The 19,285-nt window shown below is 42.0% G+C and overlaps 3 protein-coding genes across 3 annotated transcripts; all 3 read left to right on the forward strand.

The window, feature by feature from the left end:
- Nucleotides 1–242: 242 nt before the first annotated feature.
- Nucleotides 243–15,484, forward strand: LOC104452529 (dirigent protein 23). Its single transcript, XM_010066985.3, is given in 3 exon segments — nt 243–862; nt 865–983; nt 15,257–15,484. Coding segments are annotated over 2 exon segments (573 nt in total). The 5' UTR covers nt 243–408; the 3' UTR covers nt 15,257–15,484.
- Nucleotides 9,855–11,043, forward strand: LOC120295786 (F-box protein SKIP22-like). The gene has a single exon (XM_039317352.1). The coding sequence runs from the start codon at nt 10,480–10,482 to the stop codon at nt 11,041–11,043; it is 564 nt and encodes a 187-aa protein (XP_039173286.1). The 5' UTR covers nt 9,855–10,479.
- Nucleotides 14,430–15,395, forward strand: LOC104452531 (dirigent protein 23). Its single transcript, XM_010066988.3, has one exon. It carries the CDS (start codon nt 14,648–14,650, stop codon nt 15,254–15,256), a length of 609 nt encoding a protein of 202 aa, XP_010065290.2. The 5' UTR covers nt 14,430–14,647; the 3' UTR covers nt 15,257–15,395.
- Nucleotides 15,485–19,285: the final 3,801 nt, after the last annotated feature.

A 19,285-nucleotide genomic window follows, 5' to 3' on the forward strand; every position in this document is an offset into this window, starting at 1 on the left:
TTCGTGCACAGCATGCTCTTAAACAGTCAACTTCTGATTAAAAAGAAATTATTAGTGTCGATTTGCAGATCAAAAACAGCAAGGACGATGCAAAGTCGGTACTTACGCGTGATTGACTCGGTGGTCCCTCGTGAATCTTTTGATTTTTAAAAATTATTTTGGTCCTATGACCGATTAAGCCATATCCTCACGACTGTCCATATATGTTGCACTCACGTTTCATAACGAAGACAACATGATGAAGCCTGTCCCTAGTGAAAAAGCACGACCAGTTAGGTGATTGATCTCGATCACTCTTTTGTTGCATCTTTCTCTGCAGGTGTCTTCTTTATAAGGCTCCTTTCTGGGTTCATTTCCGCCTATAAATTCCTTCCAATCATAGCAGCGATTTCAGATCGAGAGACAGAGATGGCGAAGCCAGGTTTAACGGCAATGGTGGTGGCAGCTCTTGCTCTGGTGGTGGCAATGGTGGCGACACTTGCCCATGCCGAGGCGGATGACCCCAAGAAGGTGGACGCCTGGTTCAATGGGCTTAGCCATGCCGATCGCAAGACCACACGCCTCCACTTCTACTTCCACGACACGCTCTCTGGCAGGAACCCCACGGCAGTGCGCGTTGCCGAGGCCACGATGACCGAGAAGTCCCCGACGCTTTTTGGGGTGGTCAACATGATCGACGACCCACTGACCGAGGGGCCTGAGCCGGAGTCCCCCCTCGTTGGCCGGGCACAGGGGTTCTATGGCTCAGTTGGGCTCGAGTCGATGGCCCTGCACATGAACATGAACCTCGTATTCACGACCCCGGAGTACAACGGCAGCACCCTGAGCATATTGGGCCACAACCCGGCACTCGAGACCTATCGGCCGGTGGGACCGGCGTTTTCCGGCTGGCAAGTGGGGTCGTGACGGCGAAGACGTACTTTCTCAACCTCACCACCGGCGATGCTGTAGTTGAATATAAGGTCATAGCTTTGCATTACTAGATATATCGTGGCTTGTGTTGTAGTCAAGTCCAAAGGTTATGGAGGAAATTACATCGTTCTAGTTGTGTGCGGATGCTCTGTCGTTTCCAATTTGGTTATGCTCTACGTGCTTCGTGATTTTTCATTGATTTTGGTGGTCTGGAATCTTCCTGTGTGGGCTCTAGATGAACTATAAATTGGACTCGGTTTATCACTGAGTAGGTAATGTTACAATGTTCGCCGCCATGTGAGATCAAGCTTGCTGAAAATGTCAATGATTTTACCCACCTAATAATTATGAAAGTTGATGTAGTCGACGTTAATTTTTTTATTATATTTTGGAGTTCCCATTTTAAAGTTACTGAAACCTAAGATTATGTCTTGATTTGGTTTCAATTTGAAAACTGTCACGCGGCAAGCTCAGTCAACCACCACCTAACAATAATATTCAGGGCTGTACGTCTTGTTCAACTTAATAATTGGAATTGGTGTGTTTGAACAAGCTTTTACAATATATTAGGCAATGCATGAAAACTTAAGTAAAATTATATTACTGAATTATATTTGGCTTTACACATCTTGGTCTAGTAAAGATGTGGTAGGAGGGCTTACTATAAGCATAGCGTTTAGTAGTGACCAGTGATAGATGGGTTCATTAGACATGCCTATATAGAAATGGCTAAGGTCTTCTCTCCATTTTCTAATGTACATAGTTATTGTTCTATCCATCAAGAGTCGTCAAGGTAAAATGGAGATTGGAGACAACGACTTAAGTAAAGAAGTTCGACGATTCTGCATATTGTTCATTTGATTAATTAGGGGTCAATTTTTTGGAAATCTATGTAATGTATAGTGATCTTGAGTTGAATGTTTTATTTATATTGGCTTGACTTGCTTACGGAGCGCTCTTCATTAATATATGTAATTAGGAGTGACGATAAATTTGGATTTGAGTGAAAATGAAAGGACCATCATCAATGTTTCTCTCTAATGATTGTTATACTTATCGTTCGGCATTTGAGTTGTGAGCAAAAAGTGAATACTAATTATGTCATTTTAGGAAAAAAAATGTCGAATCTCGAGTAGAGTACATATGTCCTAAATTAAAAGCCTAAAATAATTATGGCTAAAAGAATTAGAAAAAGAAAAACTAAAGGAGAAAAATCGCGTCAAAAGGGAAGGTAGTTATTGACATTTTGGCATTTCCATGATAACGGCATCCAAGGCTTCGGAAGGGAGAACGCAGTTTAGCGGGCGCCTCTTCATGGGGTGGGGTGGGGCCCGGTGCGACGGCGGGTGCATTCCGGCTCATACGCTGAGTCTGGAAGCCGTTGCGATCTTGCAACTCCTGTTAAAAAAATAAAAATCCGACGGTTCCCCCAACCTCGTACGGAGGAAGTCAACATGCTGACGTGGAAGCTTCTTGACCCATGACGTGGGCCCCACCAGAAGAGACGTGAACTGGCAACAAGTCCCAATATCGACTGGTCTCGTGGTAGTGCCTGCATTTTCCATAATCCATCTTAGCTAGTCATTTATTTGTTGGGGCTTGACAATTTGGCATATCTATTTACCAACTTATATTGTTTTATCATCTATGGATGTCACTTATTTTGTTTAATGGTGAAATATTAACTATTTGCTACTATCATGAGTATTTACACCTTCCAAAATTAAGAGGAATTGCACAATTTAGTTGTCCAAGGAATGACCGTTGCTAGCGATATGCTAGTTCTTCTAACTAGATTATTTTGTTGCTTGTGGTTATCAATATTTCAATATTTGATTTGGTCTAGAATTATACGTTTTCTAATTTTGTTTTTCCCCCTTCATATTTAAGGAATCTTACTTGGTGGGAGTACGATATGAGGAAATCCCACCAAGTAAAACTTTCCAATTTCAAACTTTTCAAGAAAGTCAGTTAATTTCTTGAAATTAAGTGCGGTGGAGAAGCTACATTTGTTTTTAAAGACTAATGGTTTGTTAGCTCATCATTTTCCTTATAAAAAGGATTGATAGATATATATATATATATATATATATATATATATATAATATTGGAAGATATCGTTTGCTAGAGTATTAATAGAAATATTGACGAAATATGACATGTCGCAAGGCCATCTGAGCTTTTGACAAATGGATTGCGTTGAGTTCACTTGATGGTACTTCTTTTCTTCTTCTTCTTCTTCTTTTTGGTCTAAAAACGTAGAATTTTCATTACTAAACCGAAGATGTTGAATTACAAAAAAGTTCGAGATCCAAACATATATTAACCAAAGGGGATGCGGGGGATGTATAACCCAATCCGTTGGAAGAGAGCCGGCACGATGGGCTTTAGCAATCCAGTCGGCCGCTTGATTAAATTCTCTTGACTCAAATCGGATGAAAACTCCTTTTAACTGGCTTAGAAGATTAGTGCAATCTTTAATGATGGACCTAAGGGCCCATGGCGTTTCATCCCAGCTCATAATGCATCTAATAGTCAATAAACTATCTGTTGATAAGAGGACTTACAGATCAGAGGAAAGTACAGCTGCTCTTTAGGGGTTCCTTCGTGCGTTTCTTTCTTCCTGCTGTTTAACTCACCAAAGTGCAGCCCGCACAACTAGGGCTTCTGCGATTGATGCTGAGGGAGCAAAAATTCGCTGCACGAACCCACCTGTGAGCACCCCATCTCTGGTTTTGCAAAGGACAGCAGTTGAACCCTCCATAGTTGAGCTATTCCAGGCCGCATCCACGCTCAGTTTGAAGCCGATCTGGGTTGGAGAGGGCTCCTTCAGCTGTTCACCAGATTCTGCAGGTTCTTTTGCTTTATTCCGGGTGAGTTTGCTATCTCCATACTTTACAACTAGCTGAGTCGTGTAAATTACTTCCTCAATCATTAAGCTCGAGTTTGGTTTTTTTGGCTTGAAAGATGAGGTTGTTCCGCGCCTGCCAGATTCTCCAAACCAGATCCGCAAATATGGCCTTTGCTTCTTGGGTATCTCGCGCGGTAAGGTTCTCCCACACCCATTTGTCCATTCGATTACATATGTGAGGTGATAGATCTACTTTTATCCTCTGATCCGCCCATATTTGGTTTGTCTAGGGACACCAAAATGAATATGTGTTCTGTTGTTTCGGGCACTTGGCCGCATAATGGGCATTCAAGTTCAGGTAGCATTTTCCTCTTGTATAAATTTTCCTTTGTAGGCAAAGCGTTGTTGCTCGCACTCCAAATTAAGAATTTGACTTTGGAGTAGGTCTTTAGCTTCCAAATCTCAGTCCAAAGTTTTTTTGGTGGCTAGTAAGATGTAGATGGCTGGTTTGTCGTTTGGGTTTTGTCTGGGTTGCGAAACTTGTTATATCCACTTTTTACTATGTACGAGCCTGAGTTGTCAGCTGTCCAAATAAGCTTGTCTAGCCTGGGTGAGTGGCTTAGCAGAGTTGCTAATATTTCTTTGACAATTCTCTCTTCCAAAAACTTTTGTAGTAAAGGAACGTTCCATCCTCTTTCATTATGATCCATTACTTCAGCTACCAAGTGGGGTTCATTTTGGTTTGCCAGACCTCCAATTTTGCCTGAAAGTAGTCATCTATCCTTTCTAATTTTGATCTTGTTACCATCACCCACCTCCCATTTAATCTCTGGCTCAATTGTATCTCTCCCTAGTAGTAAGCTTTGCCAGTGGTCATTGTCCAAAACTCCCCTCTGGGAAAGTAGATCCCTTTGAACAGTCTGCTCCATATAGCATTAGGGTCTTGAGTGAGCCTCCAAACTTGTTTCCCCAGCATGGCCTTGTTAAAGTCGATTAGGTCTCGAAACCCAAGCCCCCCCCAAGTCTTTTCTCTTTTTTAGAGTGTCCCATTTTTTTCTAAAGTACCCCCTTTCTAGCAGCATTTTTCTTCCACCAGAACGAAGAAACTTTCTTTTCAATAGCTCGACAAATCGATATGGGGAGTTTGAAAATAGACATGACAAACTAAGGTAATGCTTGTACTACCGTTTTGATCATAATCTCTTTGCCTGCCTTCGACATTAGCTTCTCTTTCCATCCTTCCAATTTACTATCAATTTTTGCAAGAACTCAGGAAAACATTTCCTTCTTTGTTTGTCCCCAGTCCGAAGGAACACCCAGATATTTCCCTGTTTTCTCCATGATTGGCACTCTCAATTCTGCTGCTATATTCTGTTTTAGGCCTTGGGGACAGTTTTTCCCAAAGTAAATACTTGACTTGTTGAGATTGATGGCTTGTCCAGATGCAAAACAATAGCAACATATTTGCTAAATTTTGAGCCTCAATGATAGTGCCATTTAGGAAAGAAAATAACATCATTCGCGAATAAGAGATGTGATAGTGCAGGGCAGTATTGATTTAGTTTAATGCTCTTTAAGCTGCTGTCTTGTAAAGCTTTTAGTATAAAGGAGGATAGAATGTTGGCCATAATAATGAAAAGATAGGGAGATAGGGGGTCTCCTTGTTTGATCCCTCTAGTCGGCTTGAAGTAATTACCTGGCTCCCCATTAATTTTGATGCTAAAAGATACTGAGGATATACATTGTTTGACCAAAGACACCTATTTGTCACAGAAACCCATTTGTAGCATGCAATTACATAGAAAATCCTATTCTACCATGTTATAAGCTTTTTGCATATCAAGTTTGAGAACTGCTTGGAATTTTTGCTTACTTTTCCTTACTCTTAGCTGATGTAGGACCTCATGAACTATAAAAATATTATCTTGTATTTGACGCTCCCCCACAAATGCACTTTGTTAAGGAGATATAAGTTTCTTCTCCTGTACAGAGGGGAAAACAAAGATATAGTACCCAGGATAGATCATTTCACATTTTACCAAATCAGTCTTCCATGCTTTCTTCATAGTGCTGGAAAAGGCTTGAAAGTTGACATTTGGCTTTGAGAAAAGTTTACCATATAGAATAAGTTCACGTTCTCATCTTTCTAGTTCAGGCATTTCATCGACCAGTTTGGTTACATCTTCCTCTAACCACAAATCACCCATACTCTTGCAAAGTGCCATTACTCTAAGCTAATTATCCTGTGTGCTCTCCATCCTATGGCTGAAAGGATGAAAGAAAATCCCAAGAAGATGTAGTTGTCAAGCGGGAATACTGGTAAGATTCTAGGTGTGTTTGTTTCACGGAAACGTAATGTTTTTGGAAAATGTTTTTCAAGAAACCATTTTTCAGGAAAATGGTTAGTTTTCCTTTGTTTGGTGATACGTGACTAAAAGTGTTTTCTAATGTTTGGATCGCATTTGAAAAATGATCTAACAATTGACAATAGTGTGCATCTTACTTCCAAATTAATTTATTGAGTCCATGTTACTTTATAAACGGATTTTTCTCGATCAGATTAGTAAATCTAGAATTTGAACCTGTAAAATGAAAAGGAAACCTAAATTCACACGTATTTTTTTTTTCCTGAAAATGGACATGATTTGAGTTCTTTTATATATAACATTACATTAATTTGTATTTTTTTTCGTGATATTAAGTAGGAAGTAAAAGAAGCAAAAAGAAAGGAAAAAGGGAGAAAGGAGGAAAACATCACCATCTGTCCATATAATCGGCACTAGCAAGCTAAAATCTCTTTCTTTCTTTTTCTTATTATAGATTTGAATGTTTCAAAAGGTTGTCCTTCTCTTTAAATAAGAGGCAAGAAATTTGGGAAATAAATAAAAGAAATACATCTAAAAAGAAAATAAAAAATCTTAGAAGAAACATTCCTTTTCCAGTAGAGACATAAATCGATCCCCCAAATTCGAAGCCCTCACTCACTCACAACCATCCAAAAATCAAATCCATTTTCCGCTCAAAATTACCAAAAAAACCCACCAAATAAAAAATTAAAAAAATGGTGTTGACGCCTAAAATTATTTGTTTTAATTAGGTTTTCTTTTATTTTATCTTTTTAGAAAAGCGAAGAAAAAAAAAAAAAAAGCGGAAGAAAAACAAAAAAGAGAAGTAGCCCTCGAATGGGCCCTTATGGTCCATTTCCCCTTTCAGCCCGGCCCCACCAGTCGTCTCCTTCCTCGCGCCTTTGCAACACACGCGCAGAGGACGCGACGCCGGAGAGGCAGGCGGACGGCGACCCACGTGGGAGGGGCAGCTGGCGTCGGATGGGACGCCGGTTCGGCCGACGGAGGCTGCTTGGCGCACGGGGACCAGCGGTCGAAGCTCCATCGACCGCTGCCCTCGCCTATAAATAGGCCCCCGTTTCCGTCGTTGAGGGGCACGTTGAGAAGGATCGAAGGCCGCAGATCCTCGAAACCTCCCACTGAGAGACTTCAGAACGGGGGGCCGAGGACGAGCACGCCGAGATCCAAGGTCGGCTGGAGAAGCGAGCGCAGAGACGCGCGGAGGAAGGAGAAAGGGAGAGGGATCGAGGTCGCGACCCTTGGACACCCCACTGAGAGACTTCAGGGGGGCCGAGGGCTCGCGGCTTCGGATCTGGGCTTCGCCGGAGTAGAGAGAGAGAGGGACGCCGGAGAGAGGGGTTCGCGTAAGGTCTCGCCGTCGCCGCCATCTTCGCCCGTGTCGCGCCGTTACCAAGCGTGTATCGCGCCGTCCCCATCGCCGCGCCATCCCCTCTCGCATAGCCTGGGCCATCTCCGCTGTCGCCGCCTCCGCCGTCGTCGTCACCGGAGCTCCTCGGCGCCGCGACCCGCAAACCCTAGGGTTTGCGATTTTCCGGTCGCGGCGGATCCGGACCCGGAAAATCGGGTAGGGTTCACGGTCCGTGGGCGGCGGGAGTCGGGTCGGGTGTTCGGGTTGGATCCGGGTAGGGTTTCGCGAATTTGGGGCGGCCGGAAGTCGGGTCGTCGGGTCGGGCGGATGACCCGGTTCCTCTAGGGTTTAGTCGCGCGGCCTAATTTGTGTGGGCCTATTTCGCTTTTGGGCTGCGATTTGCTTATAAAAAAAAAAAAAAAAAAAAAAAAAAAACTAAGTCGGGCCCGCGTGGCCCGTCCGCCTTTAGGTCGACGACGGTCGGACCCAACCCGCGATCCGGCTGGGTCGGGTTTTCATTATTTTATGTAATACTTTAATAAAAAAAGAAAAATAAAAAATAATAATATTATTAAAAAATGTTTTAATTTCCAGAAAATCGAAAAATAATAAAAAAATGATAAAAATATTTTATTTTCCGAAAATAAAAAATCAAAAATATTTCATATTTTCCAAAAAAGCCAAAAATTCAGAAAAAGCCAAAAAGACTTGTATCTTTCCAAAAATACCAAAAACCCCAAAAATCCCTTTTGTGTCCAAAAATTAGAAAATAACTCAAAAATGTTTTTCCTCCCAAAAATGTATGGAAAATCTCTCAAACATCCAAAAAGCCTTAGGGTTTAAACAAGATTAGGTACCGAAAGGGCATTAGTGATTAACTAGTGTAATCAAGTCCCCGATCCTAATTTCTCTCAGTTGCGCAGAGCGAGTATTTCTTCCGATACTTCGCTTGGGTTTCTAATCGACCCACTCCAAATCGATTAGTGGCGACTCCATTTTAAGAATTGATTTATAGGTTAAAAACTCAAACTATTAAAGTCGTGAATTGGTGGACTTGGGAGAGTCCGGGCTTAATAAATTCAGCCGAGCCATTAGCCTCCTTAGGCACTCGTACCCGATAGTGGGCGCCAGAAAAAAAGAGGTCGCGACAAATGGGTTGTACACACACGAACTCCCTCTCTCTCTTTCTCTCTCTAGCTCGACGACATCGATGGCTGACCCGTCCTCCTCACCGCCCCCTCCTCCAATCCCTAGCCTCCTTCTCCCACCATACTTGCCACCGCCTCCGCCTCTACCCCCCAGCTTGGAGTAGCCGCCGCCGCAGCAACCGTGATCCTCTTCTCTTTCCTGAAGCGGCCGGTCCTCCGGGTCACCTCCGAGTACGACAATGACAACTCCGTCTTCCTCCAAAAGGTCTCGTGCAAGCTTCTCAACAGCCTCGCCAAGCTCAAGCTCTCCTTCCGCAATGACCGGAAGGGCGAGGTCACGGAGCCCCGGCTGGACTTCGTCTCCAAGCACCTCTCCCTCCACTACGACGTCGAAAAAGCGAAAGAACCTGGAATCGTGTTGAGCATTGTTGAAGAAGAGCTAGACCTTCAATGATGAAGAAGAAGATCTGGACCTTCAATGGCGAAGAAGGTGCGCATCGTTGAAGAAGAGCCGAAGAAGAAAGATGAGCGAAAGAGCGAAGGGAGAGAGCAACGTACCTCTGAATAATTTGGAGAGGAAAAGTGAAAGGTCAAGGAGAGAAAATGAAAATGGAAAGTGTTTCACCTTCTCAGGCGGGGGAATTCGATTTCCTAAAATAATACATAACATTTGTGTTTGACTGGAAAGTATTTTCTGTTGACCAAATCTTTTCTAGAGAACCAACGGCTGAAAATCCGGAAAACACTTTCTCGTAAAATACTTTCAGTGAAACAAACACACCCTAAATTTAGGAGTGATGGGAGCCCTAGCTAGTTTGAGAGTTTTCTGAGCAAGCAGTATATATAATCTGCGTCAAACTGTTTTTTGTAGGTCTTGTCTGAAAAGAAGGATTTAGCTATTGGGTGCGGAAATCGCCCAAGAAAGGATGCTTAACCAAGTTGCACTCATTTTCTCTGGTGCTGTGTTCGTGAGACAACATCCTAAACCATCGGTGCTTAACCAGGTTGCACTTGATGGTACTTCACTTGTGTAAAAAGTGTGTCGAACGAGGTCTGAGTGGTGGTGACTTTTAGAAATTTAGGTGACTTTTAGAAATTTGAGTGTGGTGGAAAGTAATTGCATTAAAAGAGAAAATCTAAATTGACTAGAAATGTATAGAATTGAATTACATCAAAAAGGAAAAGTATAGAGAAATGTAAACGGGCATAGGGACACCCTCAAGCTCGCGTCCCCGACCCCTGCTCCCTCCCCCAGCTCCGCCGCATCCTTGCCGGCCGCCTCTCCCCCTCGCCCCCTCCCGGAGTCTCCTTCCGCCTCTCCCTCAACCGCACCGACGAGCTCCGGTCGCCGGATCCTGCCGCTTCCCTCCAGTACCTCGGCCTCGCGTCCGGCGACCTCGTCTACTTCTCCCTCGGCCCCGATGCGCTCGCTTCTCCTCGGGTAGGCAATAGCTCCTCGAGCGACGAATCCTCCGCAGGGACGTCGGGTCGGGTCCGGTCTCCCTAGGGCACGCGGAGATGGATTCCGAAGATCTGCACGGGGGGCGGCCTCGGGAGGTTGCAGATTCGGAGATGGTCGATTCGGTGCCTGAAGATGCGCCGGGAGCCGATGCTTCGGGGAGCGCCGGGGATCCAGGTAATTCCGTCTCTGCAATTGTTGATTTTGAGGGCGACGGCGCTGTGGCCGCGGATGACTCGACTGGGGTTCGCAGCAAGTTCTCCGAGCCTTACTTTCTGAGGAGGGTTTAGAGAGAGGAATTGGGTGGGGACGGTGGTGACCATAGGCTTCTGGTTATTGCGGTGCACGCTGTTCTGCTGGAATCCGGTTTCATCGCGGCTGAGCCGGTGACTGGAATGCCTGCCGATCGGTTTCATCTCTCCGATCAATGGCCTTCCACGGCGTTTACGATGACGTTGCAGTACAGTCTGCCTGAGCTTGTGGCTAGGACGCAGGGTCTGCATGTATCTGAGAGTGTTGTACTGAAGTTTGAGAGTTTAGGTCACTTTATAAGTGTCTATGGGCGTCTGGCTAAAGCCAAGTTGGCGTTGCGTAGAGTCTGTTTGAACGAGCGCAGATTTGCTCCTATTATAGACGTGATGAGGGTGAAAGGCGATGACAATGTGGGAGTGAATGAGGATGGTGGATCTTTGAATTTGAGTTCTGAAAAACAAGTTTTTGAGTTTTGGAAGATTATAAAAGATGGTTTGGCATTGCCGCTGTTGATAGACCTAACTGAAAGAGTCGGTTTGCCGCTTCCATCTTGCTTCACATGCCTTCCAACGGAACTGAAGCTCAGGATTTTCGAATTGCTTCCTGGAATTGACCTTGCAAGGGTAGGGTGTGTATCTTCTGAACTACGGTATTTGGCATCCGATAATGATTTGTGGAAGCAGAAGTATGTTGAGGAGTTTGGCTAGTGGATAGAAAGCAGCCGAGAGATCAATTGGAAGCTGATTTTCACATCTGAGGCGAAGAAGAAGAGGAAGTGGGAGAGTAGTTTGTGGTTGTGGCAGATGCCTACTGCTCGTATGCCTTTCTCCGTAAGGTTCAGAGAATTCCGAACCCTTCCGGCGTTCCAGGAGTCATAGGTGGAGATTATGACCGTCTGCCCGGCCTTGGGGTTCCTCCTCCTTTTGGCCCGCCCTTTCGTCGAGTTCAATTCCGGCGGAATATCATTACCAGCTGCAATCTGGGAGGACTTAATGGATGACGTGAGTTGGGTTTTGGACGGATCTTGATCGACTGTCAAGCAATGGCTGCTGAGAAATGGTGGCTTGGAGGCATCTATAATGGCCACTTTGGTGTACAGATCTATAGTTTTAGTAAGATAAATATGTGTTAGCAGTAGAGGTTGTATTTTCGCTGTTGCTTTTTACATTTTTTTTTTAGTGTGCTGGAGGTCTCCCTCTCCACCACGCATCTAGCGCGTGCTTTTCCTTTCAGTCTTGGAGAACTTCTAATGAAGTTGATGAAACCTAACCTGCATACAAAAAGAAGAAGAAATGTAAACGGGCATGGAATTGAAAATTGTAAGGAAAATATAAAATTTAAAGCTCTTACAAAGTGTGTTCCCAATCCACTTCAACTCTTTAGGCTTTTTTATGCTATTGTCGCCTAATTCTTTGAAAAAGTCTCTAACTCTATGTATAATTTCAATTCTATCTGGAATTTATTATTATCTAATTCTTTTGCAAACTTTCACTATAATCCCAAATATGCCCACAGATTCAATAGTCTCCATTGGTTTCTTCAAAATTATTAGTATCAAGACAAGTTAGAGGGTTGTTATTAGAGCGGGCATCTTCATCAATACCCCACCCTCATATAGAACAACAATAGCCTCTTGATATTGGTAATCTTGAAGAAACTAGTGAAGGTTTGAGCACATTTGTGATTAGAATAAAAATTGGGGATCTTTTTTGATAAAAGAAAAAAGTTTGGAGTGTAGTTGGAAATTAAATCTAAAGTTGAGGGAGAAAGGACTGTGCGAGCGTGGATGCACTGTTGCTTCCTATAAGTAATTGTGCAGTTTGGGCCGTCCATTTCATTTTTGTATAGTAGGGAACCGGATGTAAACTTGCTGTGGAAAATCATTAGGGCCTTACACCTGAGATTTCTCGATTGAAAATTCTCTTTTATTTCTTTTCAATTTCTCTTCACTTTCTCTCTATATTAATTGTCGCTCTCCATCATTAAAAGTAGAAGCTCTATTTCCGGATATAGCTCCTGAAGATTTAGAGTTGCAGTTGTCACCGTTTTTCTTGTTAATTTGCATTTGTGTCATCATTTCAGAATAATCTTAATTGCCTTTCCAGTATCCTTAGTTATCGCCCCCACTGTTTCTCGGTTTTCCGAAGCTTCTGAGCACGATTACTACCACATTGCATTGTTAGTGAATAAGAACTGGATCTCTCTCTGTTGTTCCTTCTTGCTCTGTCTCCTTACCTTTTCTGTGTGACGTTCAACAATGGTCACCGGTGAGGAAACTAAATGAGAGTCACTGATATTCATATGGGTAGTCTATGGTAATGTCATTAAGTGCCTGAATTTGCCTTGTCAGTTCTTCGCGTTCTACCTATCTTCTGCAATACTGAGGCATCATCGTCGGAAAGGCCTGTGAACGGAGATGGTTGCCTTGTGGAGGTTGAAGATGGATGGTGGCTGAATAAGAGGCACTTAATCTCATATTTTCTGGGGTAGTTGGTGGCTCTTAAAGTCTTCGAAAATATACGATCTAGTTTCACGCCTTCTCTTTCTCTCTAGCTCTTCCTCTCTCTTATAACCGACTCAACGGAGAGAACGTGAACGTAATTCGGTTCTCAAATCCTCCAAGTATCTAATTACGGAAAAATTTGAGTGACCCGATCAATATTTACTTTGATTTAAGCAACTACAAAATCCGTTTTGAATTTGATAATAATATATACTCACTTGATTTAGCCCATCCAATCGACCAATGTCTAATTTCAAGTTTAATTGTTATATTATGAATACATATCCTAATTTGACTGGACAATTTGCGTTTGCAAATAACACTGATTAATTATTAAAACAGTTTGCAGCGTTTTATGTTTTGCTCAAAATTTTCGCCCTTTAAAAATATATTTAAGAAACTACGTTGAAATAAGCCGTGTTCGAGTAGAGTATGATTGAAAACGCTTTCTCTAGTTTATCCTCTATTATTTTTAAATTCAATAAGGTAAAAGCGAAAGCACTGTAAGTATCGTTCTCTCAATTTCGGCTTTAACCGTTATATAGATTAGAGTGCCCTTTCTCATAAAGATTTTAAATTTAAAAAAAAAAACCTTAATTTCAATCTTTCCATGGGGTGAAAATTTGTGGTTGAACTAATGTGCTTATCTTTCTTTAGATCGGCTCCCACACCTACCGCGCACTTTAGATCGGCTTCCACACCTACCGCCCGCCAAACGAAAAAGAAAAAGAAGGATTGCATCGAGAAGTCTATCGTCATCATTCCCCGATTGCACCAACTAGCTTATGTTAGATAGTGCTAATTGACCCAAGCCAACATATTTGATAGGATTTGAGAAACTTTACTACAAAGTAATTGCAAATATCCCATAATTGGGTCCCATAACGTGAATCACGACACTTCATTGCTGCAAATTCTAATCATAAACGTTGGCGTGAGAGAGTATCCATATTAATATACAATGCCATTGATTGCGATATCACTTTATATTTGCGATAGACAAGACTATTGTATGATATTAGATAATGCATGACAACTCAAGTTCAATTGCATAATCGAATAATAGAAATGTGTTGGGACGGTGTACAATAGACATGACGTCCTAACTGTATACAATGATAGATGGGCTCTGTAGAAGCAATTATACGCAAAATTAAGTGTGATCTAGGTAAAAGGGAGATTGGAGAGAAAGACCTAAGTAAAGAGGCTCGATTAGAATCCAAAAGTAAAGTGGCTCGATTAGAACCAAATCTATAGATTAGGCAAGTGTTAATAATTTGAATAATCTTTCAAGTGTACCGAATAAATATGTAATATATAGGTGATCTTGGGTTTGAACGTTGGATAAGCGATTTTCTTACGGAGCATTCGTCATTAATACTTCTTCGATTTTGAAGAAATGTAACATGCTACTAACACTTTCCCTACATTCAAAAAGAAATGATTAGTGTCGATTTGCAAATCAAAAACCGCAAGGATGATGCAAAGTCGGTAGTTACGTGTGATTGACTCGGTGGTCCCTCGTGAATCTTTTGATTTTTAAAAATTATTTTGGTCCTATGACCGATTAACACCTATCCTCACGTCTGTCCATATATGTTGCACTCGCGTTTCATAACGTAGACAACATGATGAAGCCTGTCCCTAGTGAAAAAGCACGACCGGTTAAGTGATTGATCTCGACCACTTTTGTTGCATCTTTCTCTGGAGGTGTCTTCTTCATAAGGCTCCTTTCTGGGTTCATTTCCGCCTCTAAATTCCTTCCAATAGTATCCATTTTCCCAGCGATTTCAGATCGAGAGACAGAGATGGCGAAGCCAGGTTTACTGGCAATGGTGGTGACAGCTCTTGCTCTGGTGGTGGCAGCTCTTGCTCTGGTGGTGGCCATGGTGGCGAAACACGCCCGTGCCGAGGCGGATGACCCCGGGAAGGTGGACGCCTGGTTCAATGGGCTTAGCCATGCCGATCGCAAGACCACACGCCTCCACTTCTACTTCCACGACACGCTCTCTGGCAGGAACCCCACGGCAGTGCGCGTTGCCGAGGCCACGATGACCGACAAGTCCCCGACGGGTTTCGGGGTGGTCAACATGATCGACGACCCGCTGACCGAGGGCCCTGAGCCAGAGTCCCCCCTTGTTGGCCGGGCACAGGGGATCTATGGCTCAGTTGGGCTCGAGTCGGTGGCCCTGCACATGAACATGAACCTCGTATTCACGACCCCGGAGTACAACGGCAGCACCCTGAGCATATTGGGCCACAACCCGGCACTCGAGACCTATCGGGAGATGCCTATCGTCGGTGGGACCGGCATTTTCCGGCTGGCAAGTGGGGTCGTGACGGCGAAGACGTCCTTTCTCAACCTCACCACCGGCGATGCTGTAGTTGAATACAAGGTCATAGCTTTGCATTACTAGACACTTTGTAGATATATCGTGGCTTGTGTTGTAGTCCAGTCCAAAGGTTATGGAGGAAATTACATCGTTCTTGTTGAGTGCAGATGCTCTGTCGTTTCCAATTTGGTTATGCTCTACGTGCTTCGTGACTTTTCATTGATTTTGGTGGTCTGGAATCTACTTGCGTGGGCTCTAGATGAACTATAAATTGGACTCGGTTTATCACTGAGTAGGTAATGTTACAATGTTCGCTGCCCTGTGAAATCAAGCTTGTTGAAAACGTCAGTGATTTTTCCCACCTAATAATTATAAAATTTGATGCAGTCGACGTGAATTTTTTTATTATATTTTGGAGTTCTCATTTTAAAGTTACTGAAACCTAAGATTATGTCTTGATTTGGTTTTGGATTTGAAAACTGTCATGCGGTAAGTTCAGTCAACCACCAACTAACAATAATATTTAGGACTACACATCTTGTTCAACTTAATAATTGGAATTGGTGCGTTTGAACAGGCTTTTACAATATATTAGGCAATGCGTGAAAACTTAAGTAAAATTATATTACTAAATTACATTTGGCTTTACACATCTTGGTCTAGTAAAGATGTGGTAGGAGGGCTTACTATAAGCATAGCGTTCTAGTAGTGACCAGTGATAGATGGGTTCATTAGACATGCCTATATAGATATGGCTAAGGTCTTCTCTCTATTTTCTAATGTACATACTTTATCGTTCTATCCATCAAGAGCCATCAAGGTAAAAGGGAGATTGGAGATGAAGACTTAAGTAAAGAAGTTTGACTAGAATCAAATTCGTTGAGTCCGCATATTGTTCATTTGATTAATTAGGGGTCGATTTTTTGGGAATCTATGTAATGTATAGTGATCTTGAGTTGAATGTTTTATTTATATTGGATCGACTTGCTTATGGAGTGTTCTTCATTAATAATCCTTCTATTTTGACAAAAACAAATGTAATATGTTAAATATAAATCATCCTCTACATTCAAAATTTCTATTAAATAAAGTGAAATGATATTCCTATACCTTTATATAACCTACACAAGTAGAACTTGTAGAAATAATGTCACGAGTGCTATAACTTTCATATGGCACTCACTTTGGTGCCCATAATATTTCAATCGATAACTTAAAAAAAAAAAAAAAAATCTCACTTGGGTCGTGGTAGTGATTTTCTTTGCTAAAAAGTTCCTATATGGTATTAAAACCTTTATTAGCTAGAACGTGCAGAGACATGCCATGTATATCCGCTAAAAATTGATTTCATTAGTGTCAATTTCCAAATCGCTAACCAAAAAGTCAATGACTTAATAAGATCAGCAAAATAATGGATTCGGTCACTAATTAAAAAACACAACTAGTGAATGATTTCCCCAACATCTGTTGCTTCTGTCGGGAGTTTCCCATCGCCAGCGGGACCAGCATTTTCCGGTTGGTGAGCGGAACAGCGACAACGAAGACGTACTTTCAACCTCACCACCGGCGGTGGGTGGTTGAATATAATGTAATAGCTATGCATTACTAGACACTTTGGGCATTGTTATAGTCCACTTCTTCTTTCATTTGGACCTTCGGTTCTTTGCGGGCCAAAGGCTATGGCGTAATTATATGGTTGCGGCTTGTGTGTGGATGAGGTGATGTCCTTTATTTGGTAATGCTCTCTACGTGTTTTCCATTTTCATTGATTTATGGTGGAGAATGAAATTGGACATTATGGTATCTGTGTGTGAGGCTTTAGGTGATCTAAATTGGACACGGTTTATCACCAGGAGAAATTAGTGTTGAAATTTAATCAAATAGACTCAGAGAAGAAGACACACAAGAGAGTTGTTGCTGTAACTCTCGTCACAATATTCAACAGACATAAGCCTATTAAATAGGCAGAACATCCAAACCACTTTGCAAGAAAATAGGTATAGAACAACAACAACAACGACCCACTGACATACCCCACTAACCAGAACATGTGCAGAAACCAACTCCTGAAAACAAGCTACTTCCTATTGACTAGAACTCCACTATTACATTATTGAGACATGTAAGAACTAAAAGTTAACTACTTCAACAAGTAGGTGATCTGCATGTTTTGCCGTCTTTAAAAATAGAACTTGCTGAATATGTCAATGATATTACCCACCTAATAATTTTGAAATTTTGAAGTAATCGACATGAAAACTAACTTTTTGTTTTGGGAATTTCGTATTATAGGAAAGCCAAAATTACTAGCGGATTTGGTTTTTTCATCGAATAAAATGCGGAGGGGGCACGTGGGAACGTAATTCAAAAACAATTGTGACGATAAGATTTAATAGATTTTGGCCTCTTTGTTCAGTTGGGGAGAGAGAGAGATATCTCCTCTATAGCCACATCTCTCCTCGGCCGCCAACATCCTCCGCCACCTCTCTCTCTCTCTCTCTCATCTTTCTCCCTGGGCAGTCAAGCTTATCGAGCTAGTTCTTGTGCTTGTGGTGATGCTGCTGCTGCTGCTTCATGTGCACAAAGTTGCGGTTTTAGAGTATGCCTAGGATGCCTGTTGAATGGCAGTGCTTTTCTTCGAAATGGGAATAGCTGAAGGTTTATAATATGCTCGATCGCGTCGCTATATGTGCAGATGCTGCATGTTCTCGCTTTCGTTAGCTGCGATTTTGGCAGAAGATTGCCTTTGAGTTGATTTGTAGATAGGACTAGCCCCTAGGCGGCACACTCACGCCGTCCATCTGCGAGCGGGTGGTTAATTATGTCGTCTGCTTCGCGGCGAGAGTCTGGTGTTGTGGTGGGATTTCTGCACCTCATGTTGGTAAACTTTTGCATATTTGCACTGCTGCGAATCTTTGTGCAAAATGGTCTAGCTTACAGCATGTGTTTAGATTCAAGATTGATTCATGTCCACTTCATTAATTGTTGGAACTAAATCTGACTCCGTGTTTTAACTCTTTGTTTTATGCCACGCTTTTGCAACTCTTCGGCGCGGGCTGTCCATGGACCCACATGTTTGGAGACGACGTTCTCAACCTCCGTCGCCGTCAATGGCCGTGGCTTGATGCCGCCAAGTCAGTTCATTCTCCATGTTTTAGTATACCTTTGTGCGTTTTCTATGCTGCTTTGTGCGACTTTCGAGCTGGAAATTTCTTTATTTCAAAAGCTTGGCCATGGCCGGTGTTACAAAAATAATCATGCTGTAACTACAATCAAAACCACAATTCAACATGTAATGGAAAAACAAGAATTTCCTACCATTGTTCGAATTTTCTTGGAACTAGAAAATTGCAAGTGTAATAAAAATTATACTTTATAAAAATTGTCCATTAAATTTGTATTGCATTAAAGTGTTTTAGCAATACCATTTTTCTAAAATAAAAATATTATAAGAAATAAGCTTTAAAGGTTTTTCACATTTTTTATTTTATTTACTAATTTTTATTCTTTAGTTTACTTTTTAAATTTGATTTGAAGTTTTTATTCAAGTAACATATATGTGAAGAGCTTAAAGTGAATTAAATGGGTGAAAGTTGATTAACTTAAATTGAGTTAAATAGTAATGTGTTTCGATATTATGGGTTGAGTCAGGTATAAGTCGAACATGAGTCATCAAATTTACACTAAATAAAAATTGATCAAAATGAGTTAAATGGATTAATATGGGTCCGACCATTTTCGACTCGACCCAAACCCAATCCGATCCACCCATATGATAGTCCTAGACTGAAGTAAGGGTGTTGTGGGCTGGAGATTGAGCCGAGTTAAAAATCAATAGATTCAAATGTTTGGGCCATACTTGAGCCGAGCTCTAAGTTTGACATGAGAAGGGAACCCGGTCTAAAATCCACTTTTGGTAATTAATTTTTTTAAAATAATAATGATAAGGAGGAAAAAAATATCAATAATCATATCCTAAATCTTGTCAAGACAATAACATTTTTACAAAGAAAAAAATGCAGCTTTGCTCTTCATTTCTCATTCAACCCTCGTTTCAAAAGACAGTGCACTTGCTTTATTATCACATCATATAGCATGATGCACACCAAGCGT

The sequence above is a fragment of the Eucalyptus grandis genome, chromosome 7, assembly GCF_016545825.1.
Source record: "Eucalyptus grandis isolate ANBG69807.140 chromosome 7, ASM1654582v1, whole genome shotgun sequence".
In the NCBI taxonomy this organism is placed as follows: Eukaryota; Viridiplantae; Streptophyta; class Magnoliopsida; order Myrtales; family Myrtaceae; genus Eucalyptus; species Eucalyptus grandis.